Source organism: Aptenodytes forsteri, unplaced genomic scaffold (assembly GCF_000699145.1).
Source record: "Aptenodytes forsteri isolate BGI_AS27 unplaced genomic scaffold, ASM69914v1 Scaffold349, whole genome shotgun sequence".
Taxonomy (NCBI): domain Eukaryota; kingdom Metazoa; phylum Chordata; class Aves; order Sphenisciformes; family Spheniscidae; genus Aptenodytes; species Aptenodytes forsteri.
Genome location: NW_008794452.1, coordinates 3,407,389 through 3,435,327, shown reverse-complemented (window position 1 = coordinate 3,435,327; position 27,939 = coordinate 3,407,389). Strand labels below are relative to the sequence as shown.

At 36.4% G+C, this 27,939-nt stretch overlaps 2 protein-coding genes across 3 annotated transcripts in view; one reads left to right on the top strand and one right to left on the bottom strand.

The window, feature by feature from the left end:
- Nucleotides 1–27,939, top strand: part of CTNNA3 (catenin alpha 3) — a 596,807-nt gene that overhangs the window by 161,809 nt on the left and 407,059 nt on the right. The window lies entirely within an intron of this gene.
- LRRTM3 (leucine rich repeat transmembrane neuronal 3) overlaps nucleotides 18,047–27,939 on the bottom strand; it is a 91,252-nt gene continuing 81,359 nt past the window's right edge. Inside the window, exon 3 of one of the 2 annotated variants that reach the window (XM_009290519.1) lies at nucleotides 18,047–19,701. In XM_009290519.1, coding sequence (XP_009288794.1) covers nucleotides 19,492–19,701 — 210 coding nt within the window. In that variant the 3' untranslated portion in view covers nucleotides 18,047–19,491. The remainder of the gene's footprint in view (nucleotides 19,702–27,939) is intronic. The other variant, XM_019474932.1, reaches the window with a different exon arrangement.

Sequence of the window (27,939 nt, the reverse complement as noted above, 5' to 3'; positions counted from 1 at the left end):
ATGACGTCACATGGTATGGCATGTCCCTTTGGCCAGTTTGGCTGTGCCCCCTCCCAGCTTCTTGTGCACCTGCAGCCTTCTCAGTCAGTAGAGCATGGGAAACTAAAAAGTCCTTGGCTAGTGTAAGCATTACCTAGCAACAACTAAAACATTGGTGCGTTATCAACTTTGTTCTCATCCTAAATCCAAAACACTGTACCAGCTACTAGGAAGGAAATTAACTCTATCCCTGCCGAAACCAGGACAGTGACCAATATGTATGATCAGAAGGCTGGAAAAGTAAACAAACCAACAGCCACCATTGTATTAATTTAAAAAAAAAAAAAGTCCTTTCAAGATCAGCTTTCCTCAAGAACTGCTTCTTGAGGTTGTTTTCTAAGCCTGTGTTGCCAGTTGTCACGTTTTCTTTCTGTTTGTGTATGTGAAGAAAATAAATGTCTCAAATCAGACAGCTGCAATGCTTAGTAGAATGCATTAAATAAATTATTCTAATTAATTACTCTGTTTACTGGAAAATCCTTGCTATCTTAGGCTATTCTAATTATTTTTAACCATTGTTTCATTATCAGTAACAAAAATTAAAGAAAACTTATACGAAGACGGAAAGAAAGGATGAGCCAGCTACTTAACTAGGGGCTGTACTCAGGAATAATCTAGGATTATCTTTTCTATCAAGTAGTGATGTTTCTAATTTTTTCAAAACCTTAATATTGCGTAGGAGGAATTATCAGTCTGTAAAAGGAGATAACTGGTAAAGGAATCCCTCCCTCCATTCTCTTACTGAACATATTTAGCTCTTTGCAGGAGAAATGAAGAATAATAATCAATTTGAATTCCACGTAAATAGGAGAAAATAAGAAACACAATAATTACATACACCCTGGAAGCAGTTAATGCAAAACAAAACTGGAGCCCAAGGTAAATGTCTTCTCTGGAAACTTGATTTGTACTTTTTTTTCTTAATACAGCAAAAAAGCACTGTATTATTAACATGTCTTTACTAACTGTGCACATGCGCAAATGGACAATGTATACGTGAGAGAGCATAAGCACACAAGCAGGAACCTTTTTGGTTTGGTAATGATGTTTCCAGTCTACTGTTTGGAATAATAAGGAAGAGAAATAGATGAAAACTTTGCAAAGTTCCAGTGGAAAGTGTGCACTAAATGAAACCCAACAATGGCTAGGTAAAGGAATCATGAAATGCTATAGGACAACTTGTAGTCATTTTTTAAGGAGGCAAGTTCATAATGACATTTTTGATCCTTGCTACAATTGGCTAGGAAACAGAGTTTTTATTTGTTGGCTTTCAAGTTATTGGAAAACTTCTTGGTTCTAATTTGAAAAAAAGAGGCCCAATAATCTTCTGGATTCTGCCAGCCACCTCCTGTGTCCAACTGTGCGTACATTAAAGCAAGATTTCGAGATGAAATACACTGGGATGTCTTAGGTGATGCTGACTGATACTGCCAAGATTATTATTAGTTTTATACCTGTCCACTCCTGAACAGCTGTAGACCAATTGACCAGATTGTTGAGTTGAGAGATGAAGTATTATTCTAGATCCCAATGGGAAACCAGAGTGCTGTTGCATGTGAGTGAACATGCAAAATCTGAATAAACCCCAGGTAAGGCTGCCAGGTTCTTAGGCTGTTTGGCTCCTTAGTAGTTGTGATCCTCAGAACACCTGCCTCTCTGAGCTGTAAGAACAGAATTTTTGTAGAGCAAGACTACTCAGGGACTGGTACCTCCAAGTTCTTCCTAGAACAGACTGGGAGCAACGGATCTGAAACTTTCAGATTTTGGTTCCAAGGCCATCTTGCAGAGCTGGCAGGGCATATGCCTCTGTTTTGTCACAAGATCTGTTGTGCTTGCTCTATTTCCATGGAATATTCTGTTTTTGATAAACCGGCAAAATTCAATAGAAGAAAGATTCCTCTGGAGATTTTCCAGTTAGCTGTATTCCTGATTTCTGATGCTGTGCTTCGATTCTTGCTATGTTTGTTTTCTAGTTAGTCTGTAGCATTGTCAATGCCATTTTAAATGTTTGATAGAATTGTAAGCAAGTAGTAAGCCCTCTGACTACTTAATCTTGTCTCTGTAGCTTTCATCAATATCAACTTAATCATTGAAACTATTAGTTAAACTACAATCATATAATATTTTAGGTTATCGGAGACATCTGACATCTGGTGATACTCCCTGCTCAAAGAACAGCCCACTACCAAGTTAGATAAGGTTGCTCAGGGCCATGTTCAGTCAGGTCAGATTTCTAAGGATGCGCTCTCTGGGTGCCTATTCCAGTGTTCTATCATCCTCATTATGAAGCAGTTTTTTCCCCTCTATCTCATCAGAGTTTCCCTTTTCCCTTTCATTCTTAATGCATGTCTTAAGCCTCAGGTTGCACCCATAAGAGATGTTCTCATCAGAGAACTTCCTTCCTAACACCTGTTAGTTCTTGCAGCTAATTTCTCGTTAGAAAGCTTAGAGGAGTTTTTCCTCCCTGAATTTTTTCTAGTTTTCACTTCCATAAAGAAATAATGCTTATTTTAATGAAGAAACATGAGCCTGTTTCACTTTCTTGCATATATCAACACCTCTTTTTAGATTAACAGCTCTTTCTCTCAGAAACAGCAGAGGCCTCCTGCCTCCTTTCACCTGTTTTTGTGCCTCACTGATTTGTTTCAGTATGAAATGTGTTTTATGCTAGTCTATATGTTCTGCATGTATCTGTAGATTGTAATTGGCTCTTGGTTGAGACAAAAAATAAAAATGCAATTAGCCAGGCTGGGGAAACTGGGTTTTCCAGAAACACACCGTAACTGAATGGCATGTGGGTTGTGTATGAGCTACGTGATGGCAGTTTCCAAGGATGAGGTTAAATAAGTAGGCAGATGACATTCCCTTGAACATACATTTAAAAAAAAGAAGAAAATAAAAGGAAAGGTAAATTTTATTAGTAGGAATATAATTTGCAACATGGGGAGGAGGTGACCCTACTCTTAACACTGGTGAGAACAGAGGTGAATTGGGTGATGTAATTCAGGCTTCTGTATATTCATAGACATTGCCAAAGAGTTTGGCTCTTCCATGTCTGGAGCACAAGTGATGTTTGGCAAAGGTCAGATATTCAAGTTATTTGCCTGGCATTTATTTAGATACAGCTCTGGTGGAATATGACTACAAACCCAAATAGTTATTGCAACTTAAATAAGATAGGGAGGTTGAAAAAATAACCAGGAGGAGCATTTCTAGATTTTTGTTTTGACCACTAATTCAGGGTGGAAGTTTCAATTTTTTTATTCTCTAGTTTATTATTGTAGTGGAGAGTCTGTTTGTATCTATGATATAGATTTATAGGCCAGCCTGTAAATCTGGAATAATGTATTGCTTGCAAACAGCCAGAATATGATCCTGTCCTTGGTATTCCCTCTGGCTGGTGGCAAGAGTGAATCTTCAGTGACAGGAGGAAGTAGATGAGGAGGAGTTTGGAAATAGTGTCATGGGATTGCTGTGAGATCTAGCTCCGTGCTTAGGACAACCTTATAACATAGTGCTCCTGTGGGAGTACTGGAAAACCATTTCCGCCATCTGTCTATGAAGGTCCTACCTTCCCCTCAGTTCTGTAAGGCCTGGCTGTTGGCTAGATGAAGATTTTTGTATGTGGTTTCTAGGTCAGAATGGCTGTTTGCTCCTTTGTCCAAATAACAAACATTCTATTGCAAAAATAATACAGCAAGGCACACTCCAACAAGTTTTTGTATAGAATCAAAGACTTTTTTTCTGTTAAAAGAAATAAGTAACTAATGAATTTTAATAGTGAAGAAGAGGGTGGGAATCTGAACATTGGAAGTAATTTAGTCAAAAATACTATGAGAAAATAAGAAACATGCTTCTAAAGATTACAAGTGAAACAGCAAAATCATTCATTAAAAAAGATTGCAATAAAGACAAGGGATTCAAAAGAAGGTAGAGGGTAGAAGCTATTTTAAAACGCAAGAGCAAACTTCCGGAAAAGTGGAAAGCGTAGAAAGAGACCAACTTGCCTGCATCAGGAGCTTCTTAGTGACTGGAAAATAAAATAGAGATGCAGTGTAAATAAAAAGACAAGCATTGATTGTGGACACAGCCAAAAAAGCTGTGGCACAGAATGTGTTAAAACCAGTAGAAGTTGCATAGGCAAGAAGAGAAGTTTCTACTAATCCACTATTAATAAGAGGAACTAAGAAGGAAAGTAAAGACCTTTCTAAATGGGGAACAGTAACTCAAAAATATTATGATTTTTCTGCCTGCTTCAGGCTTCATGTAAATAGTTAGCTGGGAATAAGTGCTTAATGCAGTTAACAAGACAAAGTGATATACGTGCCAGAAAGAGTTTAAAGAATATTTAAGAAAGGAGTTTCTGAACCATTGCCCTTGATTGTAAAAAACAGCGAGGAATGAGTATTTGCAAGTAATAGAAAAGCAAAACTTATCTTAAAACTAGGGAATTTATAGAACAGTCCCTGTAACTTGGATAACCAGGAAGAAGCTGCAGGAACTCCTTAAATGTTCATTTCCTAAAAATCTTCAGGATAAGAAGGTGGTGATAAACAATGAGCGTGAATTTTCAAAATACGTTTTGGCAAATGCATCTAGTTCTTTAACAGAAGAGCTGGCTAATTGTTAAAAGGGAAGTAGTAAACGTGATGTAACTTTGCACACGGCGTTTCACACTGAGAGGAGGACACTTTCATAAGCAAACTTGAGAAGCATAGTTAACTTAGTATTAAGGGAAAATACAGCTCACTGAAAAATAACGTTCCTAGTGAATTGTTATTTATACTATTGCAGGTCAACTTGGGATAGTTTAAAAAAGTTGATCCTGCAAGGACTGGCCTGGGTCCACATATATTACATGTTTTCATTAATAAGGTGGCTGAGGGAATGAAGAGTGGACTTATTGAGGGTTTGAATGATGCTACCCTGGTAAGAGTTCTAAGTATTTTATAGGACAGTAAAAGTATTCCCCCCCCCCCCCCCCTTTCTTCTTTTTAAAATTGGAGAAATGGTCTAAAATCTGCAAGTTGAAATGACAAGTGCAAATGATTACCCTTGGAAAGAAGTCAGCTGTATAAATAAACATGCAGGATTGCTGGCTTTGCAGTGGTACTGTTCATAAGGCATTGGGAGCTGTAGAGAATTAGAGATGAAATAAACTGCCAGTAGGGCTCAGCTCAGTATGTACTTTTGGGCATCACAGTTTAAGAATAGCATGGACTGATAGGAACGAAATGAAGCAAGGATTTTAGAACATATAAGAAGTAAGAAGAAGCTGACTTAACTGAGTTGTGTAACTTAGAAAGGAAAAGATGGAGGAGAAGAGGAACACAACAGTGTTGTCAAATATGGAAGAGGTTTTCATAAGGTGTATGTCGTTAAGTTATTCTCCATATCTGTTAAAAGACAGACAAATGTAATTGGCAAAAGGCAAAATGTGTGCAATGTTAGGTTTAAACAATCAACCATATAGATGAGTAAACACTGGAACAGGTTACCTTGGGGGGCTGTAGAGATTCGCTTATGGACACAATTAAAGACTGGTTAGACAAACATCTGTTTGGGCAGCTCTAGGAACATCTGTGCTGTTTCAGAGTGGTCAGAGTGGAAAAAGTGACCGTGAGGTTCCTTCTAGCCCCACTGATTATTGGCTTACATTTTTATTAAAGTAATATTCCCAGTCTTCATTGTGCATTTTCTTAGTACAAATTGTTTTTTTCCCAGATTAGTGTAGAATTGTAGTGGTGAATGCTTTTCATATGCAGTGATCAAAACTGGACTGAGATTTGGTGGGGCTTTTATACTTCTGGGTTATCTACAGATAATAATCTGTCCCTTCTACAATTTTGTCTTCAGTATCTGGGGAAGGCTGGATATACAAATGAAGCTATTAATAGTTGTATGCATACTAAGAGTCTTATTTCCTCATGAGCTGTTTGCATGAAAGTAGTACATTTAACAGTGATTCAGCTTATCATATCAGCAGGATTTTTTTTTTCCCCTGCCAAATTTATAGCTACATTAGAAAGATTTATCGAAATTTAGTATTTTAGAATCTACCTAACAATTTTACATCCTATAATCTGTTCATGAACTGGAACTCAAATACAAAAAATAGAAGATTGGAATTTTGCTGTACAATATTAAAACTTTAGTGACCAAATTGCATTTGTGTAATGTAATATGTGAGCTGTTCTCTCATATTAACTTTTTTCTCTGAAGAAAGTTGATATGCACTGTAAAAAAACAACCAAGCAAGCAAGCAAGCAACCAACCAAATCTTTCTAGAATTTGGTTGTATGGCAGAAATCCACAATAATTTCTCAGTGTTAATTTAAAATTTAATAAATAATATTTTTTATTTAACATTACTCTTTGTACTTACTGTTACTTTTAATATTAATTATTTTAATAACTATTTAATAATTTAGGAAATGTCAATATCATTGTTCTTAGTGCTTTTATGTAAGAGGGAATATCACTTTGCTTTCTTTTGACTCTGGTTGGAGGAGTGATTTACCTAACATTTTGTTGGGCAGATGAAACTTTGCCTAACCTGTTAGCAGGGAAACCGCCAGCTTGACAGGCCAGGCATGATTGTGTTGTTAAATGTTTATGCTCTCAGTGTATTCTGTGTGCACTTCATACCGTGCTATTTTAAAAAACAGGATGCATTGACCTACCTGTTCTGGTTGCTGCACTTTGGATTCGAGGGAGCTCTGCAAGGTCCTGGAGGCTGCTCCTGCCTTTGGAGTGTGCACAGGTGAGGAAACTTCCTGGAGCACGGAGTGGGCTGGGGTACACCTGGGAGGCAGGAGGCTGCCCCAGGCCTGCATGTCCACAGGGAGTGGACCTCCAGCCAAGCCTCACCTGAAATTTGGAGGGAGGAAATTTTCCCAAGGTCCTAGAGGAGGCTTTCTAAGATTGCTGCAAGCCAGGAAGCTGCTGCAAGGTGTTGGACGAGGAAGCAAGAAAGGAGTAAGCTACCCACTGTGTCAGGATACAGATGAGGGGGAGGTAACCATTTTCATATGTTTTGGGTCACTTGGCCATCTGAGCTTTCTTTCTCAGATAGTTACTGTCTTCAACTTTATAATCTTTCTGTTCTAATAAACAGAAAGCTATAGTAAACATAGCTTTAGAGATTGAGTGTGCTTCTGTTACAATCACGTGAAAGAAAAAGCTGGTCCTGTTCCACCCCAGGACCCTGTCACACTGTACCTTTTTCTGAAATCTGGTATGCCAAATGAGCAGAAAATTTGTGAGGGTGATGATGTGATTTTGTGTGACTAATTGCAGTGCTACCCTCTTCATGAACTTTTGCCAAATGTCAGGTAGATTTCTTGTAGAAAAGCTGTTCGTGAAAGCATGTCTGCAAAAACAGCACCATGAAAACTGGAGCATGGCACTGTGTTGGGTATGTTGAAGATGTGACTTCTGTTGTCTGCTGAAAGGTCCTTTTATAGTAACTAGTTGATATTTCACTGACTGGAATATAAGAACAACCCAGAATATGTATTTGCTTTTTGTTGGGCAGAAATCATGTAAATGTAAGACATGAGAGAGCTTTGCAATTTTTCCAGAATTTTTACTGGAGCTTTAGGTACAAACTGATGGATTTATTCTGGAATAGATTGTAGTTTGTTCATCTGCTCTAGTTGAAGCAGCTTTTTTTTTTTCTGTAATTGGGTTTGGTGGTTATAAAGGAAGAATGACTTATCTGGTGAACTGACTTTTTTACAATAAGCTTGAGAATCTAAAAACATACTATCAAATGTCACTATTTTATGTGATATGTTTCACAGTTTAAAACACAAATTTTTTCCAGAGTTGAAATTAGAATTGCTGACAGTAAGGAAGTAAAAATGATTGATGGACTGTTTACACTTGACCAGCTCCTAATGAATTCTCACTCAATATCTTGTTAGCTTGTGCTGAAGTAATACGTACGGCAACCTAGAAAATAGCCTGAAGTTCCTAAAACTACAAAAAAGAAAAATTTAAGTTATTCTGACACTTTTGATCTATGAGCTGTGATATAAGTTGTGACTTTTGATGTTCTGAGATAATGTGATTGATAAGTATAACATTTGTTATTCGATTGTTTGCTCTTTACTGAATGTTACTGTATGTTATATTTTGGCTCAGAGGGAGGGAGAAAGGTCGCGTATTTTCCTTGTTGGCCCCTGTAGCCTTTGTTCTGGTGGAGCTTTCCAGAAGGGAGGGAGAATGCACTTCCTTTGAGAACAGCTGAGTGTGCTCAGCTGAGAGAAATTTCTGGAGCTTCCTAAGCTAGGAACTGGTATCTCTTAGAGGAGACTTTAGAGAAAGAAGGTAATATTTCTGTGGATCCTAAGGGAGTTTTGTAAAGTTATTGCATCTCAACCCCCCCCCACCGAGAATGCTTAGCCTGAGAACAAGCTTGTAGGAAAGGAAGGGTACATGATGAGCAAGGGAGGGATTGGCTGACTAAAACTTCGATTTTTAGTTTCTTTTATCCAGCAGGACAGCTTTTTCGCTCTTTCGGAATTGTGTTGCAGTAAAGCATAGCTTTGATTCAGTGTCTTTTTGATTCTCTTAAAGAGAAGGTGGAGGAGGTTCTGGTCAAGAGGGGGGCAGTCTCTGGGAGGTTCCTAATAGCCACTTCTCAGTGACACATTAAATTTAAATTCTTAAGTCACTATATGGATGTGTTGGTTTTTTCAGTGTGAGAAGGATGGAGTTACCCTCTCATCAAATATTCTTTGAAGTATAGGAAATATCTCAGGAGGTTGCAGGTGAGTATTTAATTATGAGATTAGCTAGTGTGTTGTGGCTATTGCCTATGTCAAACTGTGCTACATAAAACACTCATTCTTATCTTCATTGCTGACTCCTGACTGTCATCTGTAGAAGTGCAAAAATCCCACTACTTTAAAAGGTCAAATCCTCTAAAACCAATGGTGGAACTTCAACTGACTTTAATGGAGCAAGAATATCATCTTGTTTCAAGGAGTTAAGCTCAGCTCTGTGGATATAAAGGAAAACTGTGTAGCATCTGGTAAAAATAAGAGGGTGTGAGGGGGAGAAGGGGGTCTTATTAATTTTTAAAAAAGTGTTGTCTGTGTTGAATGTTTCATGCTGTGCTTTGTGTTGTTGCCTATATTGCCAGACACCCATGTTTATTGTAGTGTCTTACAACCATTCCTTGAAAAATATACTTAGTATTTTTGTTAAAATACAGTCCTGGTTATATCTCTTTTTTTATTGGAATTGTGCTGTGTTTTTGATGTTTTAGCTTTCTGTCTATTGCAGTTTGGCTATTACTTTCTTTTTTTATTGACGTTCATGGTGCAAGATAGAAGAATTTCTGCAAAGCAGAAGAAAGAAATTGCAGTTTGACCTACTCTTTAAGCTAAGCAAATTAGTAAAAGAAAAAATGTTGAAAAATAGTGTGAATTCATCCTGTTTTCCTCACTCATCTCACACATCTTTTATCGGTATTTTGTGGCAGCCGAAATTTCTGACCAGGACTAGATTCTGTATGTCTCTTTTGGCCTCAGACTGCATGTTATTATTCAGAGTATGCCATTCCTCCTTGTAGGAAGCCTTATTACCCACAGGCAAATGTAATCTATCATCTTTTCCTTCAACAATTCCCCTTTTCCCTCTACCCCAAAAGAAATCAGAAAAGATTTATAAGGTTCTGCAGCCCACGAAGCTAATAATAAAAAATAAATAAAAAATTATCCTTAAATCAAGTTTATTTGATTGCAAAGCTCTTATTTTTATAAGAATTATGGGAGCAGAGTATTTTACGGTTTTTGGTCTGCTTTTACTAAAGGTGAAAAATGCATTTTTTTAAAACTAATTCTTTTGAGATTTATTGCTGCAAAGTAAAAGCCCTTTTTGTCAGAAGAAAAATAATGGATCTACCTTGAGATGTCCAAACAGAATGAAGTATTCAAGCTGAAAATATAACATCAGTTCAGATAGTATTGTCTTAATATAGATATTGTGTTACTATCCTATTCTTCTGACGTAACATAACATCTTATTCACCTATTTTTACTGCCATGGCAGGTGAGGTAGACAGCTTGTTGAATCTAGGTGTCGTCATGTTCACTCCCCTTCCCCAGAGGATTAAATCTGATTTGGGACCAGCTTGATTTGTGCCTTCCCATTTTCATTACTTCCTGTTTACTTGCTTATCTTAATCTGTTACTGTAATGACCAGTTACACAGTTTTGTCAAGTCCTTCATAGTTGAACCGTTTTAGTCTTCCTGTTACGTCTGCTTCTCTTACTGTTTTCTCTCCTTTCTTTCTCCATTTTACATATCTACCCCTTTTTCTGTATAGACAGAATTAATTTTTTTCCTAGTAGGATGTATTTCCTGAAGTTTGTCGTATAGGAGAAGATGTTTTTCATTGAAATGCTGATTAATTTTTGGACAACTTTAATGGAGATACTGGCTTTGTGTGAGAAATAACTGTAAGGATCTCAAGAGCTGTTATTGGTAGTTAGCACATTCCACCCTCATTCTTAATTGCTGGTTTGCTTATTTATCTCTTCAGCCAGACAGTAAACTTATAAAGCAACTCATACTATTTCAGCTTAGTTGACCTGTTGATACTACAATAGATATGTTAAAGATTTTCCTTTTACAATGCTTGCTTAGTTTTTTAAATTATTTTCCAATGTTACCTTTATAACTGAGAGTCTTGAAAACTGTGGTGTTAATGGAAAAATATAAAGCATAGCAGACCTCTGCTTTTGATATGCAGCATTATGTCCTCATTGCCCCATGTAATTGAATTAATTTTCATATAAGCAATATTTTGGTGTCCTTACGTATATTATTATTTGTTTATATATTTTTAAATTATTCTGTCTTTGATTTACTTTTCCACTTCCCTTGGTTTCCCTAAAGTCCTCTTAGGTGAAACAGGTCATTAGCAGTAAGTTATTTTTAACATAAAAGCACTTGATTGAGGCTCTAATGTAGAGTTATTTATTTGCCTCCCAGAGCAGTTAGAGAATAGAGATTTAAATGTTTGCATATGTGGGCCTTGTCTTCTTTTTCTCTGTGGTCAGTTACTCCTTTTAGTTCATGCATATAAGGCCAGCTTTTTTATCCCTCTTAATGATTTACATTTGGATACTGTCTTACTGATTACTCATATATACAGAAGATATTTAGTGCTAGAGAAAATGGAAATAAAACATTTTTCATCTGGGAGGAAGGCAGAAGCCTTTTTTGTTATCGGTGTGTATTCAATCCAGACAAATTTAATCCTTCTCATCTCCTATTTTATTTAGTGCCTTATTAGCCTGTACCTCCTTTTAAAAACCAGCCTTAAATATCTTCTATTCTAGCTCCATATAATTTTTAAGAATAAATTTTTTTGTTCCTGCAGCATAACTGAGTTGCATCTGTGATGTTTATATCCCCTTTCTTTACCTCCTCTGAGGAGTAACACTGAATTATCTCTGTATTTAAACTACTTCAAGTTTTAGCTAGCAATGTGAGTGTTTTATTTCAGTATCTATTGTATTTTTGTGGTATTAGCAATGCCCCTGCATAAATTTCCCCCCCTCTGAATTTTGTAAAAGAAAAACTTAAACACAAAGTCTTACAATAAGCCATTAACACTTATTTCTGGAAGCACAAATTACTTCATTCTTTTTCTAAGAATAATTTTGGGTTTTAGTAAGATACTTGCATATTAAATGAAGGAATCTTAGAATATAATTTAGCAGTATAAATGATCTGAAATCAGTTCTTAATTTCAGTGGGTTTCTTAATTTCTTTGCTAAAGAAAAGGTGGAACTTCAAAAATCCTGAGGCAAAATGCATGCAGGTAGGGAAGAAAAGAATGAGCAAGTGCCAAAGCTTGTGAATATGGTTTAGTAAGATACTTGCATATTAAATGAAGGAATCTTAGAATATAATTTAGCAGTATAAATGATCTGAAATCAGTTCTTAATTTCAGTGGGTTTCTTAATTTCTTTGCTAAAGAAAAGGTGGAACTTCAAAAATCCTGAGGCAAAATGCATGCAGGTAGGGAAGAAAAGAATGAGCAAGTGCCAAAGCTTGTGAATATGGGAGAAGAGACTGGCAGTGATGCACATTTGAGTTGTCATTTTAAATTTAAACCATGTGACTGATCCTGTAGTGCGGAACAGAGGCAGATCTTTATGCCTGTTTGGGATCCAGGTATCCTAAGTGAGATTCTTTGTAGATTCAAGGAGTTATTCAAAGAAATAAATGGAAGAAAGCTTCAGGGGAAAAGTAGCATAGAAATAGCTATATTTAAGCCAGACAGTAGACAGGATTATGAATCCCATCTTACCAATCTTACAAATCATAACGTCTTAAAAATGGAAATAGAAATTTAATCAATAATGCTTATTCCGAATCAGGTTCACTAACTCCATTCCTATTTAAGTATTTAATTTTAAAAGATTTAAAAAAAAAAAAAAATGTACCGGTCATCTTCACAAGCAGTGCATCTGTCTTTCTGAAAGCTCACATTTTGGAAAATATCTTACTTTCTTCTCTTAAAACATCATGAGACTTCCAGTCAGTAGTAACCTGTATGGCATTTTTCAAGGTGGCCATGGCATGTATTGGTGTAGACCTCCAACAGCTACAAGTAGCAATTAGGTTAGGCATAAGGAAAAATATTCTAATAGCAAGAGTAGTTAAGCATGGATACTGATTGATGTAGATACTGTGTTCCCCAGAGACTGAAGGTTTTTTAAGAAGTTAGAGAAGCATCTATCATAGTAAAGTTGATTTTGCTTTTAGATGGGGAGGACATCATGTTCACCCCTTCCAGTTCCACTTTTAAAGTTTGTGTTGTAATCACTTGATGAAAGTGGAATTAGGACAACTTATACCGACCTCTATTAATCATACGTATTCAAGGCTTTAGGGTGCAAAGAGACAAAAAAAACCCCAAAACAAAGACCAGCAACACCTTGTGTAGTGGTAGAACGAAAAAAAAGGTTGATTTTTATTAGCATGTTATAGCATTAGCATATTTATATTTGCAAGATCTAGTGGTGAAGTAAAAGGCACTTGAGTCAGACAAGCTTTAGCGTGTGCTCGGTAGGCAGCAAACCTGTTCAGCTCTGGAGATGGATACCTGAAAGGCATTTAACACTGTTTTTTTTCCCTCCAGTAGCGCAGCCTGAATATTTTTTTTTTTTTTGCTTCTGGCATTCTCAATTGTGACAGTTAGAACTTGGAGAAAGGCAAGTTGCAGAAGTATAAGGAAAAGAAATATGAACTGTCTAGATAATGCTAAAACAGAAGACAAGAAAAAAAAAATCTTCTTCATGAATCTTATTTGCATATTCAGGTATACCATTGATAGGTGTATTTTTTCCTTTCCTGAAAATGAGAATAAGGCTTTTGGATAGTGAAGTCTAGCCTAATTGTGTGAGTTTACAAGTTATTTAAAAATAAAGTTACTAACAGCAAGACGTAAAAGGGAGGTGCATCATCATTACTAGAAAAATAAATCAGTTTCATTATTTCTTTTGAAAGAATAAATGACAACAAAATGTATTCAATGTGAATGGTTCAGTTAATGGCTTTCCATGCCTCATTTATGACACACTCTTGTATAAAACTACTGAAATTATTGAAGTGCAGAGTGCTGGAGGGACACATTGTTTTCTTTTAATGAGTATTCTCATCCCTAGTTGATGAGTTTTTGTTCTCTAAGCAGCACAAAATTAGTATATACGATGTTTAAATTATTTGGCTTTGATATATGTTTCATTGGTGCAATCACTTTATGATTAGATTGTAGATAGAACTATTGCTGAATTGCATCCACCTTAAAAGCCTATTTCTTATGGAATACAAAGTGGAAGGTACTCCCTATGACAGTTGGAAAAAAACGTATTCTTATATAACTGAACACTTTTAATTCCTTTAGCGTTTATTACAATAACATCCATCCTGTTTATGTCAGTTGACCTAAGGCAATTAATAAGGCAATCATCAAACATTAATGTTAATCCAAAGAAATTCCATACTAATGCAACATTAATTAATGCTCGCTTGTTACATGTGTCATGTCTATAGTGGTGACACTATTATGAATGTATTACAGCTTTAATGTAACAGGACTGGGTGTAATGAATTCCATGTTGCAGGCTCATTTGCTATTACATAGCAGGTGCTCCTTTGTAGTTAACCATCTAAAGAGACAGTTTTAAGAATGAGTTATTTACATGCAAAATTGATCTTGATAAAGTAGAATATAAGCTCCATGCCATGGGGGATTTTCACAGTTGTACACGCTGCACTTCAGCTTACATAAAAATTCTTGGCAAGGTTCTAGTGGCAAAATGTTAATTCCTTAGGTGTTCATTAAAGTAACGTTAATCATGAACTCTGATGATGTTCACGTTGATTTATTCTGAAACTTTATAATTAAAATTAATCAGATTCTATAATTAGGTAGAGCAGGAAAATGGCATTTGGCCTTGTTACTTTATAATAGAACTATTAATTCACTTAAATGTTAGAATTTTTTGAGGAATTTAATGAACATCTGCTTTTAAATATGGATCATACAGTGAAACTTGTACCTAATAAGAGGGTCGTGTGTGTCTTTCTGTGTTGAAAAGTGTTTTGCAATACTTTGTGAGAAACAGGCTTATTTTTTGTTTACCACTGTGGTGGACTTGAGAAAGCTGAAAAGACATTCTGCTTTCTGGTGAGCTGAATCTTGATTTTAAGAACCCCCCCAAGGGAAATCTGATAATTAAATCTATAGGGTTTCAGATAATATCTGTACTTTAGATGACTGGATGGATGTTATTCAAGCTACCTGGAAGTCATCAGTCTGTCATTATTAATTACGTGATAATCATATTTCTGTGTCAAAAATGGAAGTGAAAAGTGTTATTATTATACTACTCCATCATTCATTTCTACTAGAACAAAGAAAAGAGGCAGCTTTTCTTGTCAAATTAAATTTACTTTCTGCAGGACTTGTGAGTGTTACAAATTTATATGGCTTCAAAGAAGCCGTGTACACATTCAGAGAGGGACTATTAAGATACCACATTTTGCTCAGTAAGTCCCTGACCTACAAATTGTTGGGGACTGTAGGGGCATTCTGGGGAAATACTGCTGTGTGCTTGCCCCATTCTTCAGTTCTTCTTTGGGTTTCACCTTTCAGCTTCTGTTCGAGACAGGTTATCAAGCCTAGATGTACCTTTGGTCTGACCAAGTAAAACCATTATTATATTAATTTATAGATATTTATCCCTTTACTGGTAAGATTTGCTTTCAGGAAGCCCAAGCCCCTGAAACCCATGCAAAATTCTGGAGCAAAAAGATCTTTCCCTCAAGAGAGGACGATCAGGCTAGAGAACATGAGTTGAACTGTTCTTTCCCACCTGTTCAACAGACTATTTCTGCTAGACCAGTTGGGAACTAAATACAGCTGCTTGTATTTGACACTATGCATGATCATGTAATTTGTTTACATTAACCATCTTTGAGTACCTACGTTGCTAATAAAGCAATTACCAGAATTTATTACAGTTCCATTGAGACTGGAATCCTGGCTTTATTTTTCTAGTCAGTGGTGTTGCCCTTGCAGTTTTGTTTTGTTTTGTTTTTTTTACCGTTCATGTTATGGTTTTTGCACAATTTCTGTTCTCTTGTCCAATCTGAGGATTGGAAATAACAATGAGAGATAAAAAATGCCTTGAGAGAGAAGGGGAGAAATTAGGTGGTCGTCAGTAAAGCAAGCTAGTACACAACTTCTGAGGCTGGTACGTTTTCTGTTTGTTGTATGTTGCCAAAAGAAGTCTGATATTTGCGATGTATCTCTGAAAACTGTGTATATTTTTTTTTTTTTTTTGTTAGTGATAGCTCTCAGATCCCTTGCGAAAAGTTTGTACAATGCCTTATACTGCAAATTTTGATCACTTTTTAATTGAGTCATTTGCTTTCTTGTATAGATGTTATTTTGATGTTTGTTATTTTTTAATATGCTGTCTTGAGACATATGCAGTAATTTGTCAGATTAATCATTAATCTTCCTATATACCAACTTCTTTAGATAGGACCTCCATTCAGATACTTGTGCTCAATTTCCTAATGGGTGTTTTAACCCTGTAAATTGCTGTACAATCATGATCCAATGATGGATGGTGTGAATTGTTGCTTGTAGCTAGATTTTTTTTTTAAATTGTCTGGGTTTTTTTATTGATAGAGGTTATACTCTCTATTAGTTTGTATTTTGCAAGCATAATGAATTCGCTCAGCTTTTTCTTGATAAAATCATCTACTAGGGTATGGTGGTGTCACTTAACTGTAAGACTGAGATTGGTGCTGTTGGCTACCTCTATTTCTGGTTTATGGATCTTATTTAAAAGGGAAATGATATATGAAAGTGACACTCTGTAAATAAATATTTGAACCCGTAGGCTCAGCCTACCTTCTTGCTAACTTGTAGCTTAGAAGACTGGGGCTTTATTAAGTGATACTGTTTTGTTTTGTCCACATAACTAGAGCATTTACTATTTCTGTGCACTCCAAGTCAGTATAGAGCTGGCAATAATCTGTTGGAAAGCAGGAGTACACACACTAACATAGGACCTTAGGAGTGAGTCCTTGTTTGGGTTAGCTTAACCTAGATTTTTTTCATGATACAGATTTTTTAGGGAAGGTACCTACCTGCCATCTAGTTTTCTTGAAGACATCTATCTTGTTGAGAATAGCAGATTTTGGGTTGATGTAGTCCATTAAAAAAGTGGTATCCAGTTATATGTATGGAAACCTATGTTTTAACACTCTAGATTTGGGGTGGGCATGTATTCCACCGCTGCTTTGGGCCCTGGGATGTTGTATCTGTCTTGCAGAGCACTGGAATGGCCCATTGGGGTTACAGAGAGCCTGGCACTACAAATGCCCAGGAAGTTGATTGTGATAGTATAGCAGACCTGTGAGGTGCAGAATCGCGGCTACTTCTGTGACCATGCTATTCTACCATTTGTCTCTTGATACATTGGTCTGAAACTACAAGTCTTTCAGGAGAGGTCCAAGACAAACCAGATTCGTTAATGTATGCTTCATTATTGAGGAAAAGAAACAAAAGGAGAAACGTTTGTGTGTACGTGAATATATACCTAGTTGTGCTTGTTGAACCAGATACGTCAAAAAGATTGTGTGTCTCTTGGCATAAGAAACTATTTTATCATGTTCCTTAGCCTAAGTTCATTAGAGTGTCTAACATTGAAAATATTCATGTTATACAGTTCTCCATAAATTAGAAGTACATGGAGCCTTTGAACATTTGTGCATTTTGAGTAACTGTATCAGTGCTAGGACCACGTTCACACACCATAAATATTTGAGGGCAGTGGGTCCAGGTAAAGAATAGGAAGGACAGAGTAAGAATAACAAATAATCTTTTGGGAGGATGGTATTTGATCCTAACAGCTCAGGCCTTCTATTATGACCAGAATGCCTAAACATTAAACCTTAAAAACAACTTTGAAATGAAGCAGTTAACTTCTTCCTGCAGTACAAAAGTCACTCGACTCCAGAATGACACCTGCATTTTTTGTTTCATTTTATAATTAGCAAAATGTATTTTCAAACTGTGCATAGTAAAATTCCAGCACTGCAGAAGATGACCAGAAATTCAAGAACCCATGTAGTAAATAAGAAACTGAAGTGTGGAGGTTTAAGATGAGTCTTAAAAAGACGAGTAATGTTTTGAATAGCAAATAATTTATGCAAAACATGTTACAAAATCTAGGATGCTAAATAAATAACCAGTACAATGTATTCTGTTTTGACACTTTGTTTCCACTTAAAAGATAGTGAATGCAGATTCATTTGTTAACAATATTTTGAAGCTATTTTTCATTATATTTGTTTTATATTTTGTACAAACAGTTGAACTGTAATTTTAAATTTCAGTCTTCTGCTTTGAAGCTACATGAAAATATGGTGGGATAAACATTCAGAAAAATAGATTTGTGGTTATATAATTTCTCTTTATTATAAAAAAGTTGCTTCACCATATGAAACTTTTTTCTCCTATATTTTGGAAGGCTCGTGTTCCCTTTTTATATTTCACCGAGTTGGCATGATATAATATATTTCTAATTTCTGTAATCTTTTATGATTATAACATGAGGGTAGTATTATAAAAGTTATTCTCATACAGTCTTGAGAAGTCTTAGAGATTTAAAACCGAACGATGGGATATAAGAATGCTTCAATCCAGATATTAAATGGTAGACAAATAAACAATGTAGTAATTGTTAAAGACTTAATACTACATTTTTTTTGTATTTAAAGGTTTTGTTTTTTTTTTCTTAGCTTGATGTATCATAATGTTAAAGGACTATTAACCTTTACCATTTGGTCTGAATTACTATATTTTTCAGCAAAGTAGAGGTTTCTTACTTTTGAGTAACATCTTACATTCTAGGAGCAGTAGTATAACTCTAAGGGCTTGTTTCTGTTGCCACTTGTGTCAGCAGCTATCTTTGACAGAAGTAGGTTTTGGGCCCATTTGTCTTTAAGTAGAAATACAAATGCCTGATTTGGCAGGCTATACTTTCACAGCAGAGTTTGTAAAGACAGCTGCCTATTGAAGTCTCCTGTCCGTATTGTCTTGCAGAACAGTGAGACTTTACAAAACATCATCAGCATTGGCTAACAGTTGCATACATAAACTTTGTTGTTAAAATATATCTGTTTATCATTACATTTTTCTGGTTTAGAAATCAGGCTGTATTTCAAGGCAACAGGTAAGTTTGAGGAGAATTGTTAATTTTTTTTTGATTTTCATTTATAAGAAAACTTGGCTGTGTATTTCAAGAATTTCTTAGAAGTCTGAACAGTTAAACCCTCCTTTTGGTTAATGCATTACTTCTGGAACAAGTAGATAAAATTCTACACATTAAACACGGTAAAAACGTTGCATATTCTGCAAAGGACAGAATTGTAGATTAAAGTTTTCTGGGCACAAAAGCAGTAACAAAATGATCCCTACGAAACAGAGTAACTTAATAACACGAGAAATAACTTTTGTTAATTTGAAACTTTAGAAACTGAAACTTGTAAATTAAGATGTAATTAAATTACGGTACTGTACATACCAGCTGTTCTTGGTAATTGAAACTTTACAATATGAAAAATACATTACATCTGTACAGCTTATACAGGTAGGTAGGATGAGTTTTGAAAAAGATTCACTTTAAGGGTCATACTCTGAAGTCAAAAAATACTGCACAACTTAACTAATTACAAATTGTAGACTTGAAACAATTAATATCTGTGTGATTCATTTTTAATTTGAACAGGGATCTTAGAATCCATAATATTATGTCTTCTCATTTCTGTCTATAACATTACATAGAATTTGGTTGCAGCCTCTGCTACAGGAAAAAAAAAGACAGCAAAAAAAAATCCCAGTTAAGCCAGCTGCTGACTGTGTTCCTTGATTCGTGCTGTTGTTGTTATTGTGCTCAGATCCAGATCAGTTTCCAAGTGTGTTTCCACTGTTTCTTCCTGGTTATTCGAGTCATAGGGCTTGTGAGCAAGCAGTTCATGATGTACTCCACAGTAACTTATTGTGGGCTGATCGTAGGCAAGAAATGTTGACACGTTCATAGACAATGGTATCTAGGGGAAAAACAAAGGTGAAAACCAGCCAGTTACCAAAAGACATAATCAAATTGTACTTGCCTGAATTTGATGTTGAAGAAACAGACTGTCTAAAAACATTGGCTAATGCCAAATACAGTGCTGCATGTAAAAAAATCTCTTCCTTCTCTCTATCCCTCTACCCCCTCCACTCCACCCAAACCTTCTTCTTTACTAAGGTGTTTTAAGCCTAACCACTACCACCTTTGATCTTGTGGCCCAGGGCTAGGTGTGTGCTTGAATGCGTTTGTGAGGATTAAGATGTTATTGAACTCAAATCATCTTTAGAATGTAATTAGCCTCCGCTAAAATCAATCTATCAGGGAGGAGAAAGAGGGGTGACTCAATTGGGGATATATGGAATATTTAAAATGAAATTTAAATGGCTTTTCAAGTTTAAGAGTGGTTAATGGATCTTGCTTGAATATATCAGTGGGTGTGATACCTTTGGTATGCTGTGAAATACTCACAGATGACACGTTTCCTATTGTTTATAGCATAAGCATCAATTTGAATCTAGCAGCTTTTAGTAAATATTGGACCGTGGTAGATGATAGCTTCATCCACTGTTATGCTGTGGTAGCTCTGGAAGCTTCACTATTGCAGGTTTAATTCAAATACTTTAGGCTGAAAAGTTGTTAAATTTTTTACTATTTTCTTGGGGATTTTGAACACGCTTCAGCATAGAATTATTTATAATACACTGTAGAATCAGAGGTGAAATTAATACAGATTTTTGAATGGTATGTATTTGTACTATTAGATTTATTTTTATATATATTAAGAGAATCGAAGGATGAAAAGGGTGACTGTATTGTAATGGCTGTGTGAGTCATGCGTTAAAGTATTTAAAAATCAGATTTCCAGTCCACTGTAAAACTAAAGAGAACAACTTTTATTCATGACTTTTATTGTTCTCTTGCTGTTATTTTGAAGACTGACTGAAATGTAATAAAACTAAATATGAAGACAGGTAATATTTAACAGCATTTTAATTTGAAATATGAAATAATACAAAACAAAACTGTTTCTCATTAGCACAACTGGTTGATGCATTTGGATGTCCCACCTGTACCTCTGTATGCTCATGACAGCATGTTAGAAGTCCCATTATAAACACTGCTCATATGCTATGCAAAACATGGAGATAGACTGAAAAAGATAAGGAAATGGATGACTTTTCTACCTACATATGAGATATGGATAGCTCATAAAGAGCTAAATAACATTCAGCTTAGAAGATGGACATAGGTAGCATATCATGTGATCACACTGTCTGAATCGGAAAAATGTCAGTTAAACCTGTGACAAAACTGTATCTTCATAGGATAGAATCAGAAAACCAGTGGAATGTATCTTTTTCTATCCTGACTCTTGTGTTTGAAAGATTTAAGGTTAAAGACACCATACTGTATTATAGGTGTCTGGTGATCTGTATCTTTTCACTCACAAAAATTCATGAGCTCTCTTTGCATTTCATGTAGCCACCTTGGGTGGTTTTTTGGGGGGCTTTTTTTTTTTTTTTTTTTTGTTTTGGTTTTTTTTTGTCCTCATGGATGAACACCTCAGGTTTTCTTAAAATAATGAAAAGACCTTACCTGAGGAAGAACTCTGGGATTTTAAATACATGCAATAAGAAGAAATGCTCCACATTTTTCCCCCTTTGTAAACACTAACAGTATCTTTTCTTAAACTATTGAACATTTCCTTTTACAGCTCAAAATGTATTTCCTAACCTAATTTCGTGAATGTGGCACAATATTGGATGGTGTCACTGTGGGCATGGATTACTTTTGGAGGCTGCAATGCAATGAACGTATACTGTCTCCTGCAGCTTTGCTCTCATGATAGAGGAAAGGCTACAGTGCTATGCTATGTCCTCATCATTACTGTGATCACATGCAGAACTCTGGCCCCTAAGTGATCTCCTCAAGTAGCAATTTCAATACAACCAACACAGTTCTTAAGCCCTACTGTAAGCAGGACTGATCCCCTCCCTCCCAGGTTGATTGTGCCTTCAGTTCCCATGGTACTGTAGGATAAAAACACCTCTGGTCCTCTTTGTACTTAACCTAAAGACTGCCATAAATTCTAGTGATGGAATGTAAGCAAAGCCACTTCCACCTCCATTCATGTTCTGTTGACCAGACATATGTGCCTGAGAGATATACAGAATTTCTTGCTGAATGAACCACTTTAGTAAACACTGAGGCTAGAAGGTGTGAGGTGTCCTAAAGAGTGTACAAAAAGGAAAAGTGGCATAAAGGCTCTGGCTGTATGGGGAATCATGTAGATGTGCTGGTACTTATTTTTTCTCTGCCCACTCAGCTAATTTGGTCATATTTGCATTGTCCTTTCTTTAAAGGAGTAAAAGGTGGTGAATGGCCTTGAATCACTAATGCCTATCCACACTTCCAAGGAAATCAGACAACCAGACAAAATTTTGTACAGTCTGGCTTCAAATGTGCTGTTGCCCACATTTTGGTTGGAATAGTCAAGGAAGAGATATTTAGTGCTATATCTGTCAAAATAGAAGATACGGGTTGACATGCTTCCTAAAAATTAAAATCTGTGTCTGTGTTTGGAATAAGAGCTGAGGCTTGCATATATTTTTGAAAAATGTTTGTTGTATGTATGTTGGACTGGAAAAAGTGTGTGTGTGTGTGTTATGATCTTAATACCTGGTCATATTCTCAGTAGAGAATTTTTTCATGTAATGTATCTAAATTGCTGACATTTGATCATATTCTGTTTTCAGCAACGTCAGAATAGAAAGAAAGCAGAAGGGAGGAAAGGAGCACTTTAACTGCTTCAGACCTATAGTCAGAAACAAGCTGATTATGGTTATGGGCTTGTTCTAATTTCTTTCCGATGCTGACATGATGGCCTTGCAGTCGAGCAACTCTACAGGAAGTTGGTCAGCAGTGTAAGGTGGGCTAAGCAAAATACATGTGCAAGTGCCATGAAATGTAGACAATTGCATACATGCATTCTTTCATGCATACACATACAGGCCTGAGTGGGAAGCCACATAGGAGATCTGAGGCCTAGCTGAGATGAGAGAAACAGAACAACTTTTGGATTAATGACATTTTCCTTAGTCTGGTAAAGTTTCCATTCTGAAAACAATCAGCTTGTGCAGTTCTCCATTGTTGTTTTCTGAAGTGATGTATGAAATTGTGTTGGCAGTTCTACCTTATTCTGGGCAAATATGAACCAGGAATGATGGCACTCTTCAGAAGAATCTGCACTGGTTCTCTTGTAACCAGGTCATTCCTGTAGAATGCAAAATCTGCATTTTAGAAAATTAGCGATATTCAGACCTGTTATAAAATCTCTCAGATGGTTTCTTCTGACCTACCCCTTTTCTCTTGTTGCATCTTTTTTCCCTCCTTAAGTGTGTCCCCTTCTGTCTCTATTTCCTAGAATGGTCAGGGTCTGACCACCTGCCATGTTTCTTTTTAGTCTAATTATTTGGGGAAGGAGACTTCTTGGTCACTCCAGTTCATACCGCAGCTCATTTGTAACCATCAGGTGAAGCTGCTACTGACTGCTGCTTTATTGCTGTCTAGGTGTGCTGGATCACTTTGGGCTTCTCAGGTTATAGTCCTGGAACAGAGATGTCAACCCTCATGGCATGGTAATTAAACAAGGAACATCCCTGTTTGTATTTCCTCCTTTGCATTTTTCATTCCTGTTTTCCTTCTGATAGTGGTATGTGTCTCAATAAAAGTTCTATCTTTATAAACCTCCTGTTCTTTGAACTTTTTTTAAAATTCAAATAGGTAATACCACAGCATTTGTAATGATAGCTCTTGTCTCTTTGACAGCAATTCTGGAGTAAAAGCACTGCATTGTTTAATTACTAGTGATGTGTGAACTTCATATTGTTTGGAGCTCGGGTTCAGATGAACATCCAAAAAGCCTCGGCTGATCTCAGATTTACAGTTCAGAAGCCTTAAAATTGCAATTACTATTCAAGGAAGCATCTGTCCTGCAAGCTGAATTTCATTGCATAGTATTAAATTTCTGTACAGTGCATGTGTGGGGAAAGTTCCAGCAACCCTATATCTTTTCAGTAAGGAAGTCTAAAACTCTAGACTTGTTTTACATAGAAAATGTAGCTAAAAGGTTGCATTTACAAAACTGTATAGGAAACCAGAGTTTTTTAAAAAATAATTCTGTTCAGTCCTGACAAGAATTTAATCCAGTGTTTGGGATGTTGATGTTTTCGCATTTCTGTTTTGATCCTCACCGGCAGTTGAAAAGTTACCACAGATTAAAAATAAAGTTTTTTGTTTTTTTTTTAAAAAAAAGAGACTGAGAATTTGGTTCTGGCTTCTCTCTAGCAATTACAGAGATCTGCAGGAAATAGGTTATTTTGTCCAGACTGCAGAAGTATATTCAGTACTAAACAGCTGTGAATTGGTTGGGGAGGGGAATGCTTCTAGCTACAGATGAATATCTTGGCAGTCAGCAAAGATGGGAAAGGTTCTAGCAAAGGCATACAGCATTTATTAAGCTTCTGGTGTTGTGGCTGTGTTCTTATCTGATTACTTGACCTTGGCTTGGCTTTCATGTGAAACAGAATTACATTTTTTTCCTGAATTTATTGTATTTAGAATTAGAGGCAGTATTTTCAGTCTAAGGATTTTGGTATTTTGTTAAATTTAATGGACATGGGATGTTCAGACCTCCTGGGGAGATTTCAAGACTCAGCCACGGAATCCTGGAAATGAAAGCTTGGAAACTAAAGCCATAAGGGCATAGCCATAGACCTGGAGTGGCTTAAGAATGTAGGCATGGGAAAATATGATAGGGCAAAGGAATATTATCCATGGAGATGGCAGAGATAAGGACCTGAAAAACAGAAGATCATGAACAGGAGGGATGAAAATAAGTAAACCAGGTTGTACACTGAAATAGGAGAATAAAATGAGCTGAAGGATGGAAGCAATAGAAGTGATGGAGTTGTGATATATCATTCTGAAAATGTACAGAATATAGGAATGTCATTACAACATAGACACGGGAATATAACGTATCAGCATATGGTCAACATACGAGAATTGAATCTATTTCATATAGAAGTCAGTGGAATTTTGCTATTGGCTTCATTAAAAAAAAAAAGGAACAAGCCCTTGTAATATATACTGGGGAACCATAAAGGTTTTATTGGAATGAATCAAAATTAAATGCTTTATTCATGACCACTGCAAAGAATCCTGTTATTTCAAATGAACCTCAAAACAAATCTGATACTTTACCATCCATTAGTTTGTCTTTGTGATGTATTTGCCATATTATTTAAATTTATTGGAGGTTAAATTTTGAATAGTACTATTTTTGAATCCTTATGCATGTAAAACAGAAAAAGGCTTGGAAGGAATAAAATACCTTGGGTTTATTAGATAGAGAATACATCCTGTTATTTCAAATGAACCTCAAAACAAATCTGATACTTTACCATCCATTAGTTTGTCTTTGTGATGTATTTGCCATATTATTTAAATTTATTGGAGGTTAAATTTTGAATAGTACTATTTTTGAATCCTTATGCATGTAAAACAGAAAAAGGCTTGGAAGGAATAAAATACCTTGGGTTTATTAGATAGAGAATACATTAGAATAAATGAGAATTAATGTATTTAAGAAATCTTATCTAAATTGGCTCTTTCATGAATCTTAATAACCTGATTTCAGACTTTGCATTACAACTGAGGGCAGTTTCTGTCTTCATTTGAACCCCCTGAATTCCTAGTTTCTCTCCTGTTTTCTATGCCTGTGAACCTCACTATTGAATGCTGTTCTCAGCAAAGCATCACTGAACCCATTTTATTAATATTTACTAGCCAATAGTTCTGGGATGTCTTTGATTCTTCTCTAAATACCCCTGTTTCCCACAAGCTTTTTTATTTGCAAATCACTTGTCAAATTGTGCTTTGTTTTTGCTACCTCTGTTTTCTCAGCCCCCTCTCAACTTCCCAGCTTGCATACTCCAAATTTCATTATGCTGTTCTCTTTAGCATGGTCAGACACATTTACCTGTTTTCCTCTGTCACCTTCTGTCCTATTTTCCCATATTTCTCATCTGCATGTTTCCTATCTTGTCCCCTGCTTTTCCCTTCCATTTCTCCTAAGTCTTCACTTCACACAATGCCTGGTGACTTCTGCATCTGCCTTTCGCTCTCCAGTGACTCCATCCCTCTGCCAACCCACTGGTTCTGTCCTCTGGCCTACCCCAAGCTCATTCCACTGAAATGCATCTTATCCTACCCTCTCTGAGAGCTGCCTCTTGTAGCCAGAACGACCTTGCATAATGGAGGCTATAGGTACAGTTTCTCAGTTTTTCCTGTCTGCCTCTTTTCCATGCAGTCCTCCATAGGTGCCCTTTTGTTTTCACATGCAACATTGTGGGGTGTTGTAATGCCTATCCCAGATTTTACCGCAAACCTTTCAGAACATTTTACCCTGTTTTCTATGTCCTGGTTTTCTCTCAAGAGGAACTGGTTTTCCCCAAATCCTTTTCCGTTGCTCTCTAACACTGTTATTTCCCTAAGATGGCTATATTAACTTGGTTGTTTCTGTTTCTTTTGTTGCTATAAGATGCAGAGAAAATGCTATGTAAGAGTGTAATCCAAAAAGTCTTGTTCCAGTGCTGCTGGACTATAGCAGTTCTGTGAATTTTTGGACTTGTGTTAGAAACTACTTCTCATTCTGAATGGAGAAAACCAGTTGAATATATACCCCAGGCACAGTGTAGTAGCCTTGCAGATACTCTGCTCCTTAGTGGTTACTGTTTTCTTGCAGTAACCTAGGTAGGTCTTGGAATATTTGAAGTACTTCGCAGGGTTCTGGTTTACTGATAAAGTTGCACAAGAATTACCTGAACACTCATTCAAGCTTCTTAACTGGCTTCTTCTTGAAGCTGAGTCGCTGTTCTTATGGAGTCTTAGGACAGGACTGCAGCAAGAGTGTTCTGTACCTTCACCTATCACTCCTGCTCCTGCACCCCTGCATTTAAATCCTCTCTGTGATTTAGGCAGGTCTTGCATGTAACAAGTCCCTTATTTTCTTTCTTAAGTAGCATGTCCAATGGCTTTCTGCGAAAGCCCTAGAGCTGTCTGGTAGGTATAGTTATGAAAAGAAAGTACCTATCTGATTATGATCTCGTGCCATTTCTTTCATTATCTGCTTCTTCAAGCATGTATTTACATAAAAGTGCTGTGCTGTGAAACAAGGGAGACAATTAAACTCAAGCTTCTGTTAAAGGAATAGATAAACCTGTTATAGCCAATTTGTGACAGTCATGGATTTACAGTTCAGATCCTCCTAGCTCCTCTACCAAAATGTAACTCAGCCATGGCGGTAAGGTTACCAGAAGTTACTTGGTGGTTGTGGTGGTATTTGCATACACTGTGAGGAGGCCTTACTGTAAGGCAATAAGTACCTCGGATTAAATTGTCGTCCCTTTAAAGTGCTGAAAATGGACAGCTGCAAAAATTGCTAGTCACTTTTAAAGATCTTAGTTTTCCTTTAAACTTCTAAATTCTTAGGTGGTTGTTCTTTAAACCTTGTGTCTGCATATTTCAACCTTTCAAAGTCCAAATTCTAAAGGCTTGGGAAAGGGCAATATGTTGTTAGATCAGCTAGTGAGAACTTTGGCATGAAATGTCGTAAGGCATTGGTATTAATTCACCGAGCTGTACTTGTGAATGGCAGGGAGGAGTTGTGTGAGTGAAGGAATGCAAAGGGAAGGATGTTTTCAAGCTTTTTCTGCTTCTCTCAAAATTCATTTCTACTCAGTTCAGGCTGTGATTAAAAACCTACCAAAAGTTTTGGTAGTTTTTTTTGGCAGTAACAATAGCTTTTGTTGAATAGCAAAATTTTTCTTCACACAAACATTAAGTTAAGGCCCTCTTGGTGAGCGAGAATTGGGTTTTCTATTCAAAGGCCACATCTGTCCAGATGTACGTGATTTCAACATGAAAATTTCTCTTCTGTTGCTCAAGAACACCTGTTTTTCTTCTGCTATGATTTTCCTTCTCTGCAGTAAATCTGGGCAATAAAGTACAGTAGTGATATGTTTCATGTGCTCTGCTTGAGTTTGGTAATTTTTCTGTTCCAACGTGTTCATCTCTGGTTACCTAAATTGGGGTCCCACATTGTGAGAAATAAATGCAACCAAAACAAAACATGTATTACTATGCATCTGGT